Source organism: Schistocerca piceifrons, chromosome 5, assembly GCF_021461385.2.
Source record: "Schistocerca piceifrons isolate TAMUIC-IGC-003096 chromosome 5, iqSchPice1.1, whole genome shotgun sequence".
Taxonomy (NCBI): domain Eukaryota; kingdom Metazoa; phylum Arthropoda; class Insecta; order Orthoptera; family Acrididae; genus Schistocerca; species Schistocerca piceifrons.
The window spans coordinates 261496217-261516404 of record NC_060142.1 but is presented as its reverse complement, the minus strand read 5'-3'; the positions used below and the strand labels follow the sequence as shown (position 1 = coordinate 261516404).

The following is a 20188-nucleotide window of genomic DNA, read 5'->3' as shown; positions in this document are numbered from 1 at the left end:
ACAGCAGATGTCATTCCTGACACATTAATTGAGTGTGTTATGCCAATGTTATAGCTGCAAGTGCAACTTTGTCAATAGGAATACTATGAAATACAATCTAGGTTTCATAGCTTAGTGTATGCCAGTTGCAAAATTGTCACTGAAAAAAAAAATCAATTGTAACACTTTAGATCAGTTGATATGTAGATGTGTTGATGACAGTATAGGCTTTATGTTCCCAAACAAAGATGGAATTTGCCTAGGCTAGTTCAACTTCTGTCTTGATTTGTACATTGTTAGTTGTGAAATATTGAAGTTTCTTATTTATATTTTCAACCACTTTAGTGTTTGAGAAAGAAATGTCATCTGTAACAGGAAACAGGCAGTACAATTGAAGATACTATAGCAAATTATCAGTTACAGAAAGAGAGACTGAAATTGCAAGAGAGGTTTTATGTAATTGTAACTTTTATTATTAATAAAATCCGCTTGCTACAAATGTTTTTTTAGTAATTTTAATTTCTGTGTGATTATATGGTAGGCCTATATGAAATATTCTTCTCCCTTCATATATGAAGAAGTTGAGAGAGAAGATGCCTGTCATCAGTTCATGTACTAACATTTACCAAAAATGCTACATTAAGTGTAAAATGTCGCAATAAATGTAACAGAATTGATGGAATGGTTAAATTACATCTACATCTGTACTCTGCGGACCACTGTGAGGTGCATGGCAGAGGGTACATCCCATTGTAGCAGTTATTCGGGTTTCTTTCTGTTCCATTTGCACATTGAGTGTGGGAAGAATGATTGTTTGAATGCCTGGTGTATGCAGTAATTATTCTAAACTTTTACTCATGATCCCCTTGTGAGTGATACATGGGGGGTTGCAGTATATCCCAAGAATAATCATTTAAAGCTTCCATAGTAGTTTCATTGCTATTTCTTAGAAGTGCAAACAAGCACCATTATTAACTTGATGGAATTATAAATTTGAAAGTACTGTTTTTTTACTTAAAAATGCACAGTGAAATAAAAATTTGAGTTTTATCTGGAATTTTCTTCATTGTGAGCTTTTGGATAATCCTTATCGTCCTGTCGTTTGAAATATTAGTTTGGTTGAAGCAGTGAAAGCAAGATGGATGATTCATTCTCGCTGCAATGTATATGATTTTTTTGACTAAAGATACAACCAGAAAATTGTGTCCTACATTGAAAGGAAAAACAGGCCTTTTCATTAACAAATGTCTGCTCTCCCCAAAATATCTGGAGAACGTAATGTTCTATGTTAAGCTAAAAATATTATGTTATCCTTCCCTGCCTTCCCGTCAATTTAGCACAATGTTATTGTTAATAAAAGTGTGTGTGTGTTGGGGGGGGGGGGGAGGTCTTCTTGGTCAGTTTGCTTCACCAGCTAGCAGTATACATACTGAAGGCACATGACAAGGGATAAATTAGCATGTAATCAGCTACTATCGATTTTCATATGTTACAGTGCATGGCTTCCATTTGACGTGTTTATTGTAATAATTAAACATATATATGATATGTTAAAATTAAAATGTCATAAATACTAAGTTTACTCTATTTTTAAATATTATCGACCCTAATTATTTGCAACTGGAGCTATTTTCATATTTATGTATCTACACAAATTTCTCTACATAAAGATAGCACCAGTAATATGCACAACACATGTAACTGTTCATTAGTAGACCTGATAGCCATGACATGCTTGTGGTAGTGTTGCCTCACATTTTCTTGCAAATTTTTTATGTTTACCAGGTACCATAACCTATTTGAATGTGTGTCGTTCTTCTCAAAGTAACTGAATGATACATACATACATACATTAATCCTTGTTCCATATGACATTTCGTAATGATGTGGAATGTGTCACTTTAACATAAATTCTCTTTACACAAATTGATTAATTCATTTTTTTACAGTGTCTACTTCACATCTAATAATACATCTATTGAGTAGAAAGAGTTGTCATTCAGAAATTCTTTTAATTTGCTTTGTTGGAAATGCCCTCGATTTCATGTGAGCTTTTACTTTTGAGTGAATTTATTATTTTCCTAATTTCAGTAGGAGAGGTAGGCTGAATTTCAATTTTATCAAATTGCATAGGTACTGCCTATTGCATGTACTGACTTGCATTTTCTAATGAATAGCTTGATCCTGTTTTCTCTACAACACTTAAAAAATGATTGTTAAAAGTGTTTTCTACTTCTGACTTGTTGTTAACAAACTTTTCATGACATCCTTATGTATAATCAACACTTTGTTTTTAGTTTAAAAAGATAATTTCTCACTCAAACTAGCTTCAGAAAGATAATAATTTCTGTAAGTTACTGATTTCTTCCATAGTGACATTACACTGTGTCCTCTGCTCTACCCCCCAATACACTGAGGTAGCAAAAGTCATGGGATAGCGATGTGCTCATATACAGATGGCAGCAGTATTGCATAGACAAGGTGTAAATGGCAGTGCATTGGTGGAGCTGTCATTTGTACTCAGATGATTCAAGCAAAAAGGTTTTGGACGTGACTATGGCCACACAATGGGAATTAACAAACACTGAACATGGAATGGTAGCTGGAGCTAGACACATGGGACATTCTATTTCGGAAAAAATTAGGGAATTCAGTATTCCAAGATCTACAGTGTCAAGAGTGTGCCGAGAATACAAAATTTCAGGCATTACTTCTCACCATGGACAACGCCATGACCGAGAGCCCTCATTTAATTACCAAGAGTAGCAGCATTATTCAGAGTTGTCAGTGCTAACAGAAAAGCAACACAGGTATCAATGTTGGACATACAATGAACGTATCTGTTAGCAGCTACTTTACTGGGCTTGTGACCATATCTGTTGGACCTCAGATGACTGGAAAACGGTGGCCTGGTGTCAGATGAGTCCCGATTTCTGTTGGTAAGAACTGATGATATGTTCGAGTGTGATGCAGACCCTACGAAGACATAGACCCAAGTTGTCAACAAGCCACTGTGTAAGCTGTTGGTGGTTCCATAATGGTGTGGGGAATGTTTACATGGAATGAAATTGGTCTTCATGTCCAACTGAAACCACCATTGACTGGGAATGTTCATATTCGACTACTTGGAGACTATTTACAGCCATTCATGGACTTTTTGTTCCCAAACAACGATGGAATTTTTATGGATGACTATAAACCATGTCATAACATTGTGAACAATTCGAGCGAATGATTTGAACACCATGATCGACTGGCATGAATCCCACTGAGTATTTATGGGGCATAATCGAGTCGTAATTCGTGCACAAAATCCTTCACTGGCAGCACTTTTGCACTTACGGACGACTGTAGAGGCAGCATGGCTCAATATATCTGCAGGAAACTTCCAACAACTTGTTGAGTCCATGCCACCGAGAGTTGCTTCACTACAAAGGGCAAAAGGAAGTCTGACACTGTATTAGGTGGTGTCCCATGACCTTCGCACTTCAATGTATGATGCCTCCATAAGGAACACTGGTGTCCACATCAAGGAATATAAAAAAAGAGGTAGGTAATTTCAGCCCCTGGCAAACAAAAAATGCCCAGACGTACTTGCGCGCCTTGGTGCAACTTTGAGGACTGTCTTGGCTATACATTCAGCAGAACACAGAAGTAATGGTATGCATCCAAGAAAAATAACTCGTTTTGTGTCAGTAATGAGCAATGGTCTCTGTAATTGCGCCGTGGCATAATGGATTAATACTACTCGAAAGACGAGAAAAGTTAGTTATTATACTTTTCCCAAAGATGAGCACTTGCCACATGAATGGATAGTTCGATGGAAACACACGAACAAAGTGAATGTGAAAACTCAGTGATGGGCAGCAGGTGACTAACATGCAAATCCATGAGATTCTGATAACAGACCAAATCTGTCTCCAAGTGTGAAGGGTGGATGTAGGTGCAGATGAGGCCTGTCATCAAGGAGTTCCAGAACGACATGCTTGTCATCAGAACACAGACTGTTAAACACTATTGTGTGATGGACCCATGGAATGTTCCTAGCTACAAAGGTATCCAGTATATTGGGCTGATGAGAGCAGTATTGTGGTAGTGAGTTGGTTGATCTTGTGTGATGTAAAAAGTCTCCTTTCTCGAATGGCAGCCCTAAGTGTTCATACTTCAAGTTGAGATGGCTGCCAGAGTATTTGATAGCTGAAGTGTGAGAGTTGCATTTCCAAATCAGTATGAGGGTGGGTGCGATCTGTAGGATGGTAGAATGTGGCTAGAGTGACTGTTTGCTGTTGGACCTGCATGTCGATCACCATGGCTTCTATACATCGTGTGGAGACACTCGCTGAATGGTATGCAGAATGTCATGCTCGGCTAGAGTGGAGATTCCGCCTGATGACCGACTTTCTCAATCTGTACTATGTAAGTGATAGTTACAGATAATGAAGGACTGTTGGGGATTAAGATGTGTCAATGCTATTGCACTCCAAGAATTCTTCAAAACACTGTCTTTGCCTTAAAAGGCCGTTGGCATCCCACTTTAATATATGGAGGGGCTCTGTGTGATTAGAGGCTATGGATATAATTGATAAACGCCAGCACAATGATCATGAGCTTGTCAGAGCATCTGGTACTGTATTTGTCTACTGTGTGGTTGTTCCCACCATGTTGCATAGCTTGACAAGAATGAGTTATTGTATCAGAGCATCTGGTACTGTATTTGTCTGCTGTGTGGTTGTTCCCACCATGTTGCATAGCTTGACAAGAATGAGTTATTGTAGCAACACAACCAGGTTGATGATGTGCTGAGATAGCTGGAAAAGGGAAGCAAAAAAGGAGGGGGACAAGGAGGAGCAGGAGGAGTAGCTTGAAGTGTGGGATTAGTCACTGGCCACACAGTGACTAGACCTGAAGCTGAAGGGTAGGATTGAGTGGGATGGTTGCCTTGTTGAATGACTGTGGTTGGCTGCTGGTCCAAAGGAATGTCTTGCTAAGTGTGAGATTTCTGGAGTATTGTAAAAATTGCGAATGTGGTAGATGGTACAACAGGTTGTAAAGAGATGTCAACACCCTGTCTAAACTTGGGTTTTAAAGCTGCCAGAAGCTTTTGGCATGTCTCACATTTTCTGTAGCTAGATGGGTGTGCCTGATTGCACTTACAACAGTTTGGCACTTGACGTAACTCTTTTGTGCAAAGCAAGTGCGATGGTCACCGGCGCATTTGACGCAATATGTCGTGTGGTTGCTGTTCCATGATCCTTGCCCATAAGACCGACAGCTGAAACACAGGGTGATGTCAGCTCATTGCAATACGATTCTATAGTGACTTTCCTGAGGAGAAGAGATGTAATGTTGTAGACCTCAATGATGGTTGTTGCTGACTAGAGTCACCACAAAAAGGGGCATCTTGTCTTCAGCAAGATTTCTCTCCTCATAATGCTAATCCTAATGCATTATAATGACAAACTGTACACTGTAGCCCTTACCTTCAAGGGCCTCCTTGACCTCAGAGCTTGGTGTGTTGGGCAGCATATTTTGCACGACCATCTTCAGTATCTTTTTTGGGTCTAACTCTTAAGTATGATCCAGAATTTTCCTTGCCTGCAGAGGTCTAAGCATAAGTTGATAGTTGGCGGGCTTTTTGAATTCATTCTTGATGCTTTCTATCCTGTATTGGCATGTAAATTTGACAATGAAAGGGCCCTTGATTCATTGATGCATTTGACTGAGTCATAGACAATGATTGGCAGCACATGAGGTGTTGGTTGGGTGCAATGTGGTTTTAGTGAAATAGGAGCTTCGGTGACATTCACTGGGATGCCCACAAATCTGGTCTGGTTTGGGACCATGCTCTCATAGTATTCCTCCATGTAGACAACATAATCTTCTCTGTCATCACGTGGGGGCAAGGAGCACTTGGGAAAAGCCATCTTCAACACGTCAATACCCAAAGCATATCATTTGTAATCGGAAGCCATGGCATCTGTTGTTTCAGAATTAGTGGCATTTAATTGCCTCTTATGATTCCTGGAGTCCTGGGAGTAGGGGGTATCTATATCCTTCAACTACTTGGCGGATTTCCTACGGGAGGTGGAAGAGATAGGAGCAGCATTACCAGGCTGGGTGGTTACCAGCTTGATGTTGTTAACACTGTTGCGTTTCCAACCAACTTCGGGACCTGTTATTCTTGGGCATGGGTTACTGGGCTGCACCATGGGCACTGGGCCGGAGTGGTCCCTGTTGTTGGAGGTGACAAAGGGAAGGGGGGTGGGGGATATGTCCCTGTTAAGTAGATGCATGCTGAGGATGATCAAGAGCTTCAAAATCATGATGAGTGATGTCATGAGAAGAAGACTGAGATGAATTACAACACAACAGGTTACAGTCACGTGAGAACGGTTGAGAAGAAGTGTCGATGGACTCATGGTGAATGAGATGGCTACACAACAGTTTGCTGATAGCGGAGGCAGCATTTGACTCCTGCATTTCGCTAGATGATAATAATGAGACTGGTGCCGTATTGTTCGTTGTCCCAGCTGCGAGCGACGAAGGCAAACGAAGTCGCGAAACGTCTCCGAATTCGTTGATATCTGCATGCGGCGTCGACGACTTCTTGGTCAGCGAGCAGAAACGGCAACGAATCACCACAGGCGCCAATAAAGACGAATCTACGAAAGAACTCGAAGAACGCGTGAGAAGAAACGGCGAGCGACGTAGCAACTTCTCCCCACGTCAATGAGTGGCTTGAGACAAAACCCTTGGGCTCAAATGTTATTGTAGTATATGTTGTGTCTAGACAAGACAGCCTAGACACAATGAGAGGAAGCCGAAAGGCACGCGCTTGAACTCACGCCGGCTGGCGTGAGGTCTGAAACAGGATACGTAATGAATGCTATAAAGAAAAGTACGTAGCTTCTGGAATACTTAACTTTAATCCACATTTGTAGAACATCGCTCTTGATGATACATTAATAGAATCTCAATATCAATTGAATACGGCGCCTTGCTAGGTCGTAGCAAATGTAGCTGAAGGCTATTCTAACTATCGTCTCGGCAAATGAGAGCGTATTGGTCAGTGAACTGTAGCTAGCTACGTCGGCTGTACAACTGGGCGAGTGCTAGTACGTCTCTCTAGACCTGCCGTGTGGTGGCGCTCGGTCTGCAATTACTGACAGTGGCGACACGCGGGTCCGACGTATAGTAATGGACCGCGGCCGATTTAAAGGCTACCACCTAGCAAGTGTGGTGTCTGACGGTGACACCACAGTATTAAGGTCTATTCAGTGACGCCTATATAGAGATCATTTGGTCTGTACATGTAGAAAGCAATGGGATGATAAATTGTTGCGGCTACGAACTGTATTTTTTAACAATTACTGGTAAATGTTCCGTTTTTGATTTTTATTTATTTATTTTATTCACATTCGAACAATATTATATTTTTTGCTGAATTACTATTTGCGTTAGACTATAGAAATGCTTTCCAACACATATATTTCAGCTTTACTGTGACAGAAGTACTCGCTACAACGATTACAAATGTGTGAACACTAGCAGAAAGCAAGTGAAACGAACACAATTTAAAAGAAAACGAAATTTCCACATTGAGGTAACGACAGTAGTTCGTCTCTTGGTCACAATGAGATGAAACAATTATTAAGTTCAGCAAATAAACTAAAATCTGTACTTCGACATATTCGTACTTACTGGTACGCATATATAGGTTGTTGTGCAGTACAGAACCTACAGATCGTGAGACTGGATGACAGTTGTCCATGTCCAAGAGTATGTCTCGTTCACTAGTGTTTGTTACGGGTAACGCTAAGAAGTTAGAGGAAGTTGTAGCAATTCTTGGTAAAAGTTTACCGTACGAGGCAAGTTGAAACTATGATTTTGCTTACTAGGTTATGGTATACAGTACCTAGTTAGTCCATGTAGAGTTAATCATGCGAGGTTTATGATCGGGATTTCCACTCAGTAGCGCACATGACAGTTCGGAATCCAAAATAATTCCCACCCTTTTTAGCTTCCGAATTTAATGATTGATAAAAATTCATTCAGACATTCCAAACAAAATTTTGTTTGCCGAGCTGTGAAATTTTACACTTACTGTTGACATGCCGCCGTTCAAGACTTCGTATTTTACTACTGCAGTACTGCCATATGATTCCTCTATTATAACTTGCCTTTTCTCGTATTCAGATTAGGTATATTAGTTATATGCATTGTATATTGCATTGGCATTCAGTATAAAGAACCGCATCGCAAGTTATCTCAGCGTTGTGAGCACTGAACATAATAACAACTTAAAATGCACCTCTTTATGCATACTTATATGAGGACAACTTAAACCACCACTCCTCAGGGAAATAAAGTAGTTGTTGAGATAAAGTATGTAGATTAATAGCTTATACCACATTCACCGTTAATATGTATGGTATAACCAGAAAATAAAGAGATAACCTAATGCATCTACTGTGTTAGGCAGTTTATTTATAGAATGAATTCTTACTTGTTACTGTACGTCTGTTGTCACTTTTTACAATAATTTTAATTTACTTTACCTTCTGATTATTACAGCTTGCAAGTCAGAAAATTGATTTGCCTGAGTATCAAGGTGAAGTAGATGAAATATGCATAAACAAGTGCAAGGCAGCAGCAGCAATTGTGAGAGGTCCAGTAATGATCGAGGATACTTGTCTGTGTTTCAATGCTTTGGGTGGACTACCTGGTTTGTAAAACACTTTCATTACCCATAAAAAAATCTGACATGCAAGATTCACTATAAGTGAGGGTTATTTCTATCCTTTACTGGTAATTATTTTCAGTAGTTTGGTTATTATGTATGATATTTGTCTCATACTGTAATTTCTCCACATTCTTTGCATGTTTGTTGACAGGTCCTGAATAACTGCCAAATTGTGAGGAACGTGTATATCTTCATTTATCCTTTCAACTGCATGTGTTTTGTAGTACTAATATTAAGAAAAACTTTCAGGTACATGGAACAGATAAAATAATGCAGTAATAGAAAGCTGAAGTTACTGTAAACTGCCATCTTTGTGATCCAATAAACACCGTTGTTAGTGATATCAAGGTTTCCTGTTATAATTACTGGAACCTGCCTTTTGTATAGACATAAAATGGCTGTAAATTTCACATTTCTGGATTGGTCAAAAGAACAGTGCTCAGGGAAACCTTGTTTGATCCTTTTCTTCCATTTTATTTCAGGATAGGGTTTTAGAGACATTGACATTTACAAATACTATTCACTTGTGTTATTAAAGAAATTGTACCACTTTAGAATCTCTCTTAAACTCACTAGTGAAACTATCTGTATAGACCTACTTAATTTTGTTATCAAATGATGGAAACTCCAGGTTGGAATATCAACAATATAGTAAAAGATAGAATGCTACTTACTGTAAAGATGACATGTTAAGTTGCACACAGCCACAATTAAAATAAACTTACACACAAGTTTTCAGCCACAGCCTTTGTCACACCATTCATTCACACAAGCAAACACACCTCACGCACACATGGCCGCCAATTCCAGCAGCTCAGATCAGAATGCATTCTGGCCTGAGGACATTCTTTGCCCTTTTAACCCTCTGACTACTTCTAACATTATCTTGCACATTTTTCTCTGTGTTATTAGAGTGTTCCCAAACTACTTGCATTGTCTGCACACATCTGTCTACTGTCTCCAGAATAGTGAAGCTGTTAGGGCCATCTAAACTAAATTTAGCATCTCATGAACCTCTTTCCTTATCTGTAAAGTTTGTTCGTGGTCCAGTCATTTACCTGTCCTAATGTCCAGCAGCTTATCATCATGTCAACCCTCTCGGTCTTTTCCCTTAATGTTGTTATGGTTAATTTTGTAACTCACTTTTTCCACGTAACATTATGTAATCATTATTTTTATGCCAAGCGAAGGGCTCAGGGATTTCGCCTGTGATTTAGGTTCTCTGGAAAAGCATCTTGATAAGGAAAATCACCTGTGACATAGGTTATCTGGAAAGGCATCTTGGTAAGGAAGATCATGTAGTGTTTATTGGGGGTAATGGACGGTAACCTCAGTTACACAGTTGGGGATGACATGAGGTACATTGCTGGGAATGCTCCTCACACAGATACAAAGATTTTATCATGCATTGAGTGATGTAACAAGCCGTGGATGAAGTATTCCGTTGAACTTGTAATGTAATACTTTTAGCGTCCCTCAGTAGATTGAGGTGATCACACATTTTTGTGATTTCTGTTGCCTCTCGCATGGCGGCACCATACATGGGATAGTCTACATCTGAATGTTTTGGATAAGAGAATATGACCACATCTAATTTCCAAGAACTTTCTCGGTAACTAGAACACTGTCTAATCCATGTGGTTTTCAATATTTTAATTAGTCCTTTTTCATGATAAATGCCCACAAAGCAAAGCTGCCAAATAAATGTAGTTTGATACTTCACCTCCAAGCATGTCTCCTGCACCAGAGATAAAATGTGAGGGGAAAGTTTTACATATTGACCAAGGCTGATCAGTCTGGATGTTTTGAGTGAAGATGAAATTTTACACATGGTTGCAATAATAAATGGAGACACAAAAGACGACAATTTGGACAGTTCGAATGTTAACAGTCATAATACATTTTAATTTTTCCATCAGAATATGAGCTCATTCAATAAGAAAAACTAGCTTCTCATACCAGTGCAGGACACTGAAAACTCTAAAGGAGTTTCTGTGGATGCGCTATGCATAACAAAACATCATCTGGAAGTCCCAGAAATATGTAATAGCCTACCAAGGATATTTGTTAGATAAGAAACTTCTTCTCCAAAAAAATTCTTGAATATTATAAATCAACATTCCCTTTACAACAGGTCAGATGCATATACAGTGGAAGCCGAGGAAAAAGGGTGGCTAACATCTGTCAAAATATCTTGTGCTAGGAAGAGAGGATTTTACTTAATGCAAAGGACTAGCTCCAACCTAGATTTAAAAATTCACTATAAGCTGTAATGTAAAATTATTCATCAAGTCATAGAAAAGGAAAAAGCCATGTACTGTGTAAAAATTCAAAGAACAAGATGATGACAGTTTTGAACAAGTAAATGGTATGAAACAAATAAATTTGGCAAGGCATATGGAATTGAAATGCCAGATAGCAATAGCAGCAAGAAAGGTGTGAAATTCAAATCATTTTCTACTGAATTCAATGAATTTTTTTAACAGTAGCTGAAAAGCAAAAAGTGACTCATTGAAAGCAGGTCCAATAAACTTACATATAGAGGCAATGCACTCTCTGCTACCAGACATCAGTTTCGCCAACTCATCTGTTAGATAGAACATAAAAATCATTTGGTCACTAAAAAGTTGTGGCTGTATTGGTACCTCAGCCAATTCTTGTGTATATTTAGTAGTACCCCTCTTGAGTTACTGTTGCGCAGAGGCATTTGCTTCCTTCTGCTTTGCTCAGTGCAGTTCTGCTCTCTCTGTTCACCCTCGATCTGGATCGAAGGTGAGGACACTGTATCCACCTTTCTCCAGAACCTCAACAGCTTCTCCCCCATTTGCTTCACCTAGTCCTATTCAACCCAACAAGCCACTTTCGTAGATGTTGTCCTCCTCCTTGAAGATGCTTACATCTGTACCTCCGTCCATATCAAGCCTACTAACCACCAGCAATACCTCCACTTCGACAGCTGCCAGCCATTCCAGACCAAGAAGACCCTTCTGTACAGTCTAGCCATCTGTGGTCACCACATCTGCAGTGACTGACAGTCCCTCTCAAAATATACAAAGTATCTCACTGGAGCCTTCACTGACCATAATTATCCTCCCAACCTTGTACAAAAACAAATCTCCCGTGCCTTATCTTTCCAGTCTCTCACCAGCTCCCGAAATCCTACCTTCCGGCCACAGAGGAGCAGTCCCCGCCCAGGACTGGAGCAATTGAATTACATTCTCCGCCAGGGTTTAGATTACCTCTCGTCATAACCTGAAATGAGAAATGTCCTGCCTACTATCCTTCCCACCCATCCCGCAGTGGTATTCTGCCGTCCACCAAACTTACACGATATACTCATCCATCCTTACACAACCCCTGCTCCCAATCCCTTACCCCATGGCTCTGACCCCTGTAATAGACCTAGATGCAAGACCTGTCTCATAGATCCTCCCTCCACCACCTTCTCATGTCTGGTCACTAACATCACCTAGCCCATCAAAGGCAGGGCTACCTGTGAAACCAGTCATGTGGTCTACAAGCTAAGTTGCAACCATTGTGCTGCATTCTATGTAGGCATGACAACCAGCATGAATGGTCACTGACAAACTGTGGCCAAGAAACAAGTGGACCACCCTGTTGCTGAACACACTGCCAAACATAATATTGTTTTATTTCAATCACTGTGTCACAGTGTGTGCCATACGTATCCTTCCCACCAACATCAGCTTTTCTGAATTGGGCGTATGGGAACTTTCCCTGCAATACATACTACGTTCCTATAACCCTCCTGGCCTCAACCTTTGTTAGTCACTGTCCTCATCCATTCAGCCCTTTCCCTGTTCTATTCCAGAACTACACAGCTGTCATTCCACCACACACCCAGTCCTTGTATTTCTCTCCTTTTCCATTACTTCCTCCCCCCCCCCCCCCCTTTCTCCACCTCTCCTCTGCCCTCCGTCTAACCTGCAGCACTTCACTGTCCACCACTCTCCCCACTCCCACCCAGTTGCCACTCCCACCATTCACTTGTGCTGTTTGCTTTCAGTTGCCTAAGACTGCAGTTTTTTTTGTGTGTGTGTGTGTGTGTGTGTGTGTGTGTGTGTGTCGGGGGGGGGGGGGTTGACGAAGGTCAATAGCTGAAAGCTTTAATTGTGAGAGTCTTTTTTGTTGTGCCTATCTGTGACTCACCATCTCTGCTATATGGTGAGAAGCAACTTTCCTTTTAATAACAGAAGTGTAATATTTGTATTATATTGCTCCAGTATATACGAGGGTTGGAACTCAGTTTGTGTCCTGCAAAGTAGTCATCATCATTGTGTATAACCTGTAGCAAGCGACGTGGAAGCCGTACCATACACTTTTTAGCATCATTTGTGTTTATAGTTTGAGTGGGGTGGTCTAATGCCTGACAAATATCCATAACAGTTCTAAAGTGAATGCCATGAAGTGCTTCCTTCAATTTAAGAATTAAGTTGAAGTCATAAGGGGAGTGTGGTGGGTGGCACTTCACTTCCCAGCCCCACTAACCGAACAAATTAGTCACAACTTGAGCCATATGCACCTGTGCATTTTCCTGCAAGATGATGGGTGGGTCCTGCAGAAAGTGTTGCCACTTCTTTCTCAAAGCTGTTCATTTTTGGAACACAGCCTGTGACCAGCTTAGAGAAAGAAGCAGAGGCATTTTCTGCGGAGCCTGCCCATCATTTTGCAGGACAATGCTCAGTTGCATATGGCACAAGTTGTGTCTGATTTGTTTGATCGATTGGGCTGGGAAGTGCTGTACTGCCCACTACACTCCCCAGACTTAAGCCCTTGTGACTTCAGCTTCATTCATAAATTGAAAGAGACACTTCATGGCATTCGCTTCAGAACTGTTACCGAAATCTGTTAGGCAGCAGACCACTCCTCTGGAACTACTAATTTTTAATGAATTGATCTTATTTTCTGATGTAAAAAGTAGTATTTTGTATATACAGAATACCTATTGTAGTTAGCCTGTTGGTTCAAGCCACTAAATGATAGACTCAAGAGTCATTTTGCATTTTGCTATAGTATCCTGTAAATTTGTATCTTAGTTATGCTAGTGATATCAGCTGTAAAAAGAATTATTTTATTTTAATAATTAAGTACTGGTCTCGTTAAACTGTTATATGCTATTTATACTAACACTGTATTTAACACACTGAACTTTGAGGCACATTCCTGCGATAGTAAAGTATGTTGCGATCTAGCAGCACATCGTTATTTTGTCAGTGAAAATTGTGAAAATGTTGACAATAATTCATCTGGTGTTTGTTACTTTTCAACAACAAAGATTCATAAGTTTTCTCTCTGAGTTACAAATCTGTATTTATTTACCACTTCTTGTTTCTTAATGATAATACTCTTGTGCCTCTTTCAAAACTGAAACTTGCCTAGACTTTCTTTGTAATTTCTAATATTAATTAGTTGTCACACTGTTGAGTTTTATTGACAGAATAACTGGCTTATGCTACAAGTACTTAGTTTTATATCCTTCCAACTATTTTCTATGGGGTGATGATAGAACCATAAGTGTGCATTGTGTGAAAAGCTGATCTCAACATTCACACAATGGCAACAGGAATCCAAAAGTTATCTGACTTGAATTGCAGATTTGGTCACATGCAAATAGTATCTCTTCTACCTTGAATTTTTCTGAATCATACAAACTAAGTATATATACATATAGTTATAATAGAGGGAAACATTCCACGTAGGAAAAATATATCTAAAAACAAAGATGATGTGACTTACCAAATGAAAGTGCTGGAAGGTCGACAGACACACAAACAAACACAAACATACACACAAAATTCAAGCTTTCGCAACAAACTGTTGTCTCATCAGGAAAGAGGGAAGGAGAGGGAAAGACGAAAGGATGTGGGTTTTAAGGGAGAGGGTAAGGAGTCATTCCAATCCCGGGAGCGGAAAGACTTACCTTAGGGGGGAAAAAAGGACAGGTATACACTCGCACACACACACATATCCATCCACACATATACAGACACAAGCAGACATATTTAAAGACCAAATGTCTGCTTGTGTCTGTATATGTGTGGATGGATATGTGTGTGTGTGCGAGTGTATACCCGTCCTTTTTTCCCCTTAAGGTAAGTCTTTCCGCTCCCGGGATTGGAAAGGAGAGGGAAAGACGAAAGGATGTGGGTTTTAAGGGAGAGGGTAAGGAGTCATTCCAATCCCGGGAGTGGAAAGACTTACCTTAGGGGGAAAAAAGGACGGGTATACACTCGCACACACACACTTATCCATCCACACATATACAGACACAAGCAGACATATTTAAAGACCAAATGTCTGCTTGTGTCTGTATATGTGTGGATGGATGTGTGTGTGTGTGTGCGCGCGAGTGTATACCCGTCCTTTTTTCCCCCTAAGGTAAGTCTTTCCGCTCCCGGGATTGGAATGACTCCTTACCCTCTCCCTTAAAACCCACATCCTTTCGTCTTTCCCTCTCCTTCCCTCTTTCCTGATGAGGCAACAGTTTGTTGTGAAAGCTTGAATTTTGTGTGTCTGTTTGTGTTTGTTTGTGTGTCTGTCGACCTGCCAGCACTTTCATTTGGTAAGTCACATCATTTTTGTTTTTTTTATAATATATATATATATATAGAGGGAAACATTCCACGTAGGAAAAATATATCTAAAAACAAAGAAGTTGTGACTTACCAAATGAAAGTGCTGGCAGGTCGACAGACACACAAACATACACACAAAATTCAAGCTTTCACAACAAACTGTTGCCTCATCAGGAAAGAGGGAAGGAGAGGGAAAGACGAAAGGATGTGGGTCTTAAGGGAGAGGGTAAGGAGTCATTCCAATCCCGGGAGCGGAAAGACTTACCTTAGGGGGAAAAAAGGATGGGTATACACTCGCACACACGCACACACACACACACACACATATCCATCCACGTGGATCGATATGTGTGTGTGTGCGAGTGTATACCCATCCTTTTTTCCCCCTAAGGTAAGTCTTTCCGCTCCCGGGATTGGAATGACTCCTTACCCTCTCCCTTAAGACCCACATCCTTTCGTCTTTCCCTCTCCTTCCCTCTTTCCTGATGAGGCAACAGTTTGTTGCAAAAGCTTGAATTTTGTGTGTATGTTTGTGTGTCTGTCGACCTGCCATCACTTTCATTTGGTAAGTCATAACTTCTTTGTTTATATATGTGTGTGTGTGTGTGTGTGTGTGTGTGTGTGTGTGTGTGTGTGTGCGTGTGCGTGTGCGAGTGTATACCCGTCCTTTTTTCCCCCTAAGGTAAGTCTTTCCGCTCCCGGGATTGGAATGACTCCTTACCTTCTCCCTTAAAACCCACATCCTTTCGTCTTTCCCTCTTTCCTGATGAGGCAACAGTTTGTTGTGAAAGCTTGAATTTTGTGTGTATGTTTGTGTTTGTTTGTGTGCCTATCGACCTGCCAGTGCTTTCGTTCGGTATATATATATATATAGAATAAATAAAAAAAAGACTGGGTATGGTGGTGCAATGATGGCTGTATAGTGCTGGAATGGGAGCAGGGAAGGCACTGGATGGGTGAGGGCAGCTACTAATGTAGGTTGAGGCCAGGAGGGTTACAGAAATGTAGGATTTTATTGCAGGAAAAGTTCCCACTTGCGCAATTCAGAAAAACTGGTGTTGGTGGGAAGGATCCATATGGCACAGGCTATGAAGCAGTCATCGAAATGAAGGATATCATGTTTGGGAGCGTGTTCGGCAACAGGGTGGTCCACTTGTCTCTTGGCCACAGTTTGTCGGTGGCCATTCATGCGGACAGACGGCTTGCTGGTTGTCATGCGTACATAGAATGCAGCACAGTGGTTGTAGATTGGCTTGTAGACCACATGACTAGTTTCACAGGTAGCCCTGCCTTTGATGGGATAGGTGATGTTAGTGACTGGACTGGAGTAGGTAGTGGTGGTGGGGGGGGGGGGGGATGTATGGGACAGATCTTGCATCTAGGTCTGTAATACAGGGGTATGAGCCATGAGGTAAGGGATTGGTGGGAGCAGGGGTTGTGTAAGAATGGACGAGTATATTGTGTAGGATCTGTGGACGGCAGAATACCACTGTGGGAGGGTTGGGAAGGATAGTGGGCAAGACTTTTCTCATTTCGGGGCACAACAAGAGGTAATTGAAATGCTGGCCGAGAGTAAAATTCAGTTGCTCCAGTCCTGGTGGTACTGAGTTACAAGGGGAGTGCTTCTCTGCGGCTGGATGGTGGGGCCTTGGGAGGTGGTGGGAGACTGGAAAGATAAGGCACGGGAGATTTGTTTTTGTACAAGGTTTGGAGGATAATTATGTTCAGTGAAGGTTTCAGTCAGACTCTCGGTATATTTTAAGAAGAACTGCTCGTCACCGCAGATGCGACCACCGTGGGTGGCTAGGCTGTACTTCTCTCCTTTGCCACTACTTCCCCTCCCCCCTTCCCCCCCTCCCCCTCCCCACTTCACCCGTGCCTGCCACCCAACCTGCATCACTTCACTGTACACCATCCCGACCATACTGTAGTCGTGTGTGAAAGTTGCGTTTGCATGAGTGCATCTGTGTGTGTGTGTGTGTGTGTGTGTGTGTGTGTGTGTGTATGTGTGTGTGTGTGTGTGGGCGCGTGTGGTATCTGTGAATCTGTGACTCAGCATCTCCCCTATATGGTGAGTAGCAACTTTCCTTTTCATGATATTGTTACATTCCATCCTGGATTTTCTATTGTTCGATTTTTGCCTGATGGCTTTTCTTCAAATCTAACCCAGTGTTGTTTTCCTTTGTTACTATTTACTTTTGCATCACTATATTCAATGTTCGTCCTCTCTCTTGTCTCTCCTGTGTTTCTCTTCTTGCCTTACAAACTGCACTGCATGCTCTACTTACGAGCGACACTGTGTCACCTGTCTCTGCCGCGGACAACAGATGGCTACAAAGCCACGCTGATGGCTGGTGCAGCATCTTATGTCCTACCTTACTCCCGCCAATATAATTAATCCTATACTTTCAAATTGATCTCTGTCCCTGAGTCATTTCACGTATTTTTACAGGTTTACTCTTGCACCTTTCCAGTGCCACACGATATTGTATCTCATCCTACAAACCCCTCTTTACCCCCTACACTTTCTCTGTTCTATCCCAGTATGCACCCACTAATTCCACCATCCAGTCCCATCTGCCGTCCTCCTTCTTCACATGTATCCACCCTCAGACCCGCTAACCATTTTATTAGTTATTCTTTACTTTGATCCTTGTGACTTCTCACCAATTTTAGCGAGTTTTTGCGTTTCGCTATTGTCGACTCCCTCAGATTTCATCTTGTTTCCCCCTTTTGCATCCATCTCATTCTTTTTATTATATTTTCACATGTATTTGAGGGTATTTTTTCGAAATTTTTTGGATGTTATTCTACATTATTTACATAATTTTTTGCATTTTCCACACCATGGATGCTTGCTCCTTCCATCTGCTTCAATACAGAAAAGTCTCCTTACCCCTAGCCAGAGCCCAGCCCCACATACATTTCCTGCGTTGTTGCTTGGCTCATGGAATCCCACCTAATGGCCTTACCATCAAACTAAAGTAAAACTGTTTTAAGCAGCTCTGTGGAGTTGTTAAAATGACCAATAAACTGAGTAGCAAGGAAATCAAACTGAGTAACAAGGAAGAGAAATTTTGTGTTGTGTCCGACTTGTAATCTCATGTGGGTATGGTTTTTTTTTTTATAAAAAAAATCAGATTTTCCAGACTGTTTTTATAATTTGCTCACATGATTAAGTCTTTTAACAGTGCCTTTGTGAAAATGTTATGTTGTACCAACTTTCAGTACAAATTTGTCATCAATCTATTAATTTTTTCTACTTTCTTATGTTTTAGGACCATACATAAAATGGTTTTTAGATAAACTTGGACCTGAAGGTTTACACCGCCTCCTGGCTGGTTGGGAAGATAAAACTGCGTATGCTGTATGCACATTTGCATTTTCACCAGGAGGTGAAAATGATGATGTCATTCTTTTTAGAGGGAAGACATTTGGTACAATAGTGAGCCCTAGGGGACCAAGAGACTTTGGCTGGGATCCCTGTTTCCAGCCAGATGGATATGAAAAAACATATGCTGAATTGCCAAAAGATGTGAAAAATCAAATATCCCACAGAAGTAAAGCACTGGGTGAACTCAAAAATTATTTTGAAAGTAATAAATGATGATTTAATTGTGATTATTATTCAGTTTGCCTTTGATTACCTCTTACAGACTTGTGAAAAATATAAAATCCTTGTTTATAGTGGAATGTAAGTTGTTCTTGTTGCACTTTTGATGTCGTTTCAAGTTTAGATGTTTTTTGTGTTACTGGATATTACGTGGAGCAACAGCCCAGAGATCTCATCTTTATATGTGGAAATTATTGGTTGTGCAGACAGTTATTTTGGATACTGTAATAAATTCTCAGTGGACAACAAATAAACATTCTGAAAAAAGAGTCTGATACAAAGTCATTTTAGTACTATGGTATATTTTGTAATGAACAAGAAAAACTGATATTAGCATTACAACGTAGTGCCCCCTTTTTCTTTAACTTGCTGAAACTTACTAGTGCAAATAGAGAGTTGAGATGGCAGAAGGTAGTGGCCAATAGTGATCGCAGTCAACTAGAATATCTGGTTCGTAAACTAGACAAACCTTGGACAGTTTTAGAGGCTTAAGTAACATACAACTATAATCTAGTTTGTCACTCACTTTTATACTGCATCAGTCTCTGGCAGTTTGCTTTTACACTATAAGACAACATTTTTTATCATTTTCATTAAAAAGCATTACCTTTTATCTATTACTGTTCTCATTATAGTCATTTACTAATTGTTTCCCTTTCAGTATTTATTCAGTGAAAACATTTTCCATTTTTGACCTACTTATGATCCTGTATTCACATGTTTCTTTTTTTCCTCCTTCTTGACCTGAGTGTCATAGATTTATAATGATGATTATCAAAATAAAATCAAACAATGGAAAACCAGGATGGAATTATATATGAAAAGGAAAGTTGCCACTCACCATATAGCGGAGATAGGCACAACAAAAAGACTGTCACAAATAAAGCTTTCAGCCAGTAAGACCTTTGTCAAACACACACACACACACACACACACACACACACACACACACACACACACACACACATATATATATATATATATATATATATATATATATATATATATATATATATATATGGTTATAATAGAGGGAAACATTCAACGTAGGAAAAATATATCTTAAAAACAAAGATGATGTGACTTACCAAATGAAAGTGCTGGCAGGTCGACAGACACACAAACAAACACAAACATACACACAAAATTCAAGCTTTCGCAACAAACTGTTGCCTCATCAGGAAAGAGGGAAGGAGAGGGAAAGACGAAAGGATGTGGGTTTTAAGGGAGAGGGTAAGGAGTCATTCCAATCCCGGG

General features: G+C 40.3%; 1 protein-coding gene across 1 annotated transcript; it reads left to right on the top strand.

Moving 5' to 3' along the window:
* The first annotated feature begins 7626 nt into the window (after nucleotides 1–7626).
* LOC124798329 (inosine triphosphate pyrophosphatase) lies at nucleotides 7627–19200 on the top strand. Its single transcript, XM_047261678.1, has 3 exons — nucleotides 7627–7847; nucleotides 8554–8704; nucleotides 18597–19200. The coding sequence occupies exons 1-3, from the start codon at nucleotides 7749–7751 to the stop codon at nucleotides 18923–18925; spliced, it is 579 nt and encodes a 192-aa protein (XP_047117634.1). The 5' UTR covers nucleotides 7627–7748; the 3' UTR covers nucleotides 18926–19200.
* Nucleotides 19201–20188: the final 988 nt, after the last annotated feature.